We start from the raw sequence: 1,119 nt of genomic DNA, 5'->3' as shown, positions 1-1,119 counted from the left end.
ACTAACACAGCAGTCCTTCTCACTGACATTACAGAGTGATACTCCAGTGGTCGACATATGGCCACATATCTGTCATAAGCCATTAGAGTTAAAACAGAGTAGTCAACAAATGCAGAGGAGTAAATAACATAGATTTGCAAAAGGCATCCAACATATGATATTACATGAACATCAGACAGAAGATCAAAAGCAAATTTAAGGTAAAAACCTGCAGTCCCATAAAGTTCATTAATAAACAGGTTACACAAACAGATGTACATAGGTTCATGGAGGTTCTTATCCAGGATAATGGTTAAAATGAGAGACACATTTAAAACCATAATGACACAGTAAGTTAATATAGTGAGAGAGAAAAGTGTGACTCTGTAGTTGACTGTTGCATTGAAGCCAGACAGTGAAAATACTACTATACTGGATGTATTACTCATTTTGTAACAATTCTCCAAAACAAATCTTTCAAAATGATAAACAGTATTTAGAAGACAGAGTGCCATCCATCGAAAAAGTTCATTGTTTGTAAGTGTGTGTCTATTTGCCTGAGTGTTCTCTTCAGCTGAGCTGACTTAACAGAAGACTCTCTCTTCTTAAACGCAGGTGTGTGATAAAGAGTTTCATTTCTGACGTCATGTCTGAACTGGCCTCTGTTCTGCTATTGTATGTAGTCCAGTGGCTTATTGAGTATTTTTTCAATCCATCTTTCTCATAAAAAAATGTCTTGGGGGTTATTCAAAAAGAATGAACCAATTTCATTACACAATATTTTATTAAGGAAAGGTAATACAAAACTCCAGCCAAGTCACAAGTATTCTACTCACAATCAACTTTTATTTCCTGTCTTACAAGTGGCCACCACCTGCAGCACAGGCAACATCAGTGCGATAAGAGAATTCCTCCCAGGCGTGTATTAGCATATTAAAATCCACTGAGCTGATCGCTGTTGTTATTCGATGTTTAAGGTCATCGAGGTTAGTGGGTAACAGTGGAACATAAACGCAATCTTTTACATATCCCCACAAGAAAAAAATCACACACGGTGAGGTCTGAGGATCTCACAGGCCAAGCACAAAGAGCAAGGTCTTGTGCCCCCTTCTGACCAATCCATCACTGGGGCACTTTTTC

The 1,119-nt window shown here is 38.1% G+C and overlaps 1 protein-coding gene across 1 annotated transcript in view; it reads right to left on the bottom strand.

Moving 5' to 3' along the window:
- Positions 1–440, bottom strand: part of LOC109953655 (olfactory receptor 1M1-like) — a 951-nt gene extending 511 nt beyond the window's left edge. Inside the window, exon 1 of the mRNA XM_020589126.1 lies at positions 1–440. This exon is cut by the window's left edge and continues 511 nt beyond it. Within this exon, the coding sequence (XP_020444782.1) occupies positions 1–428 (428 nt within the window). The 5' untranslated portion in view covers positions 429–440.
- Between the last annotated feature and the right edge of the window lie 679 nt (positions 441–1,119).

Source organism: Monopterus albus, unplaced genomic scaffold, assembly GCF_001952655.1.
Source record: "Monopterus albus unplaced genomic scaffold, M_albus_1.0 scaffold918.1, whole genome shotgun sequence".
NCBI lineage: Eukaryota > Metazoa > Chordata > Actinopteri > Synbranchiformes > Synbranchidae > Monopterus > Monopterus albus.
Note: the sequence above shows the minus strand (reverse complement) of the source record. Positions and strands in the feature narration are given on the sequence as shown.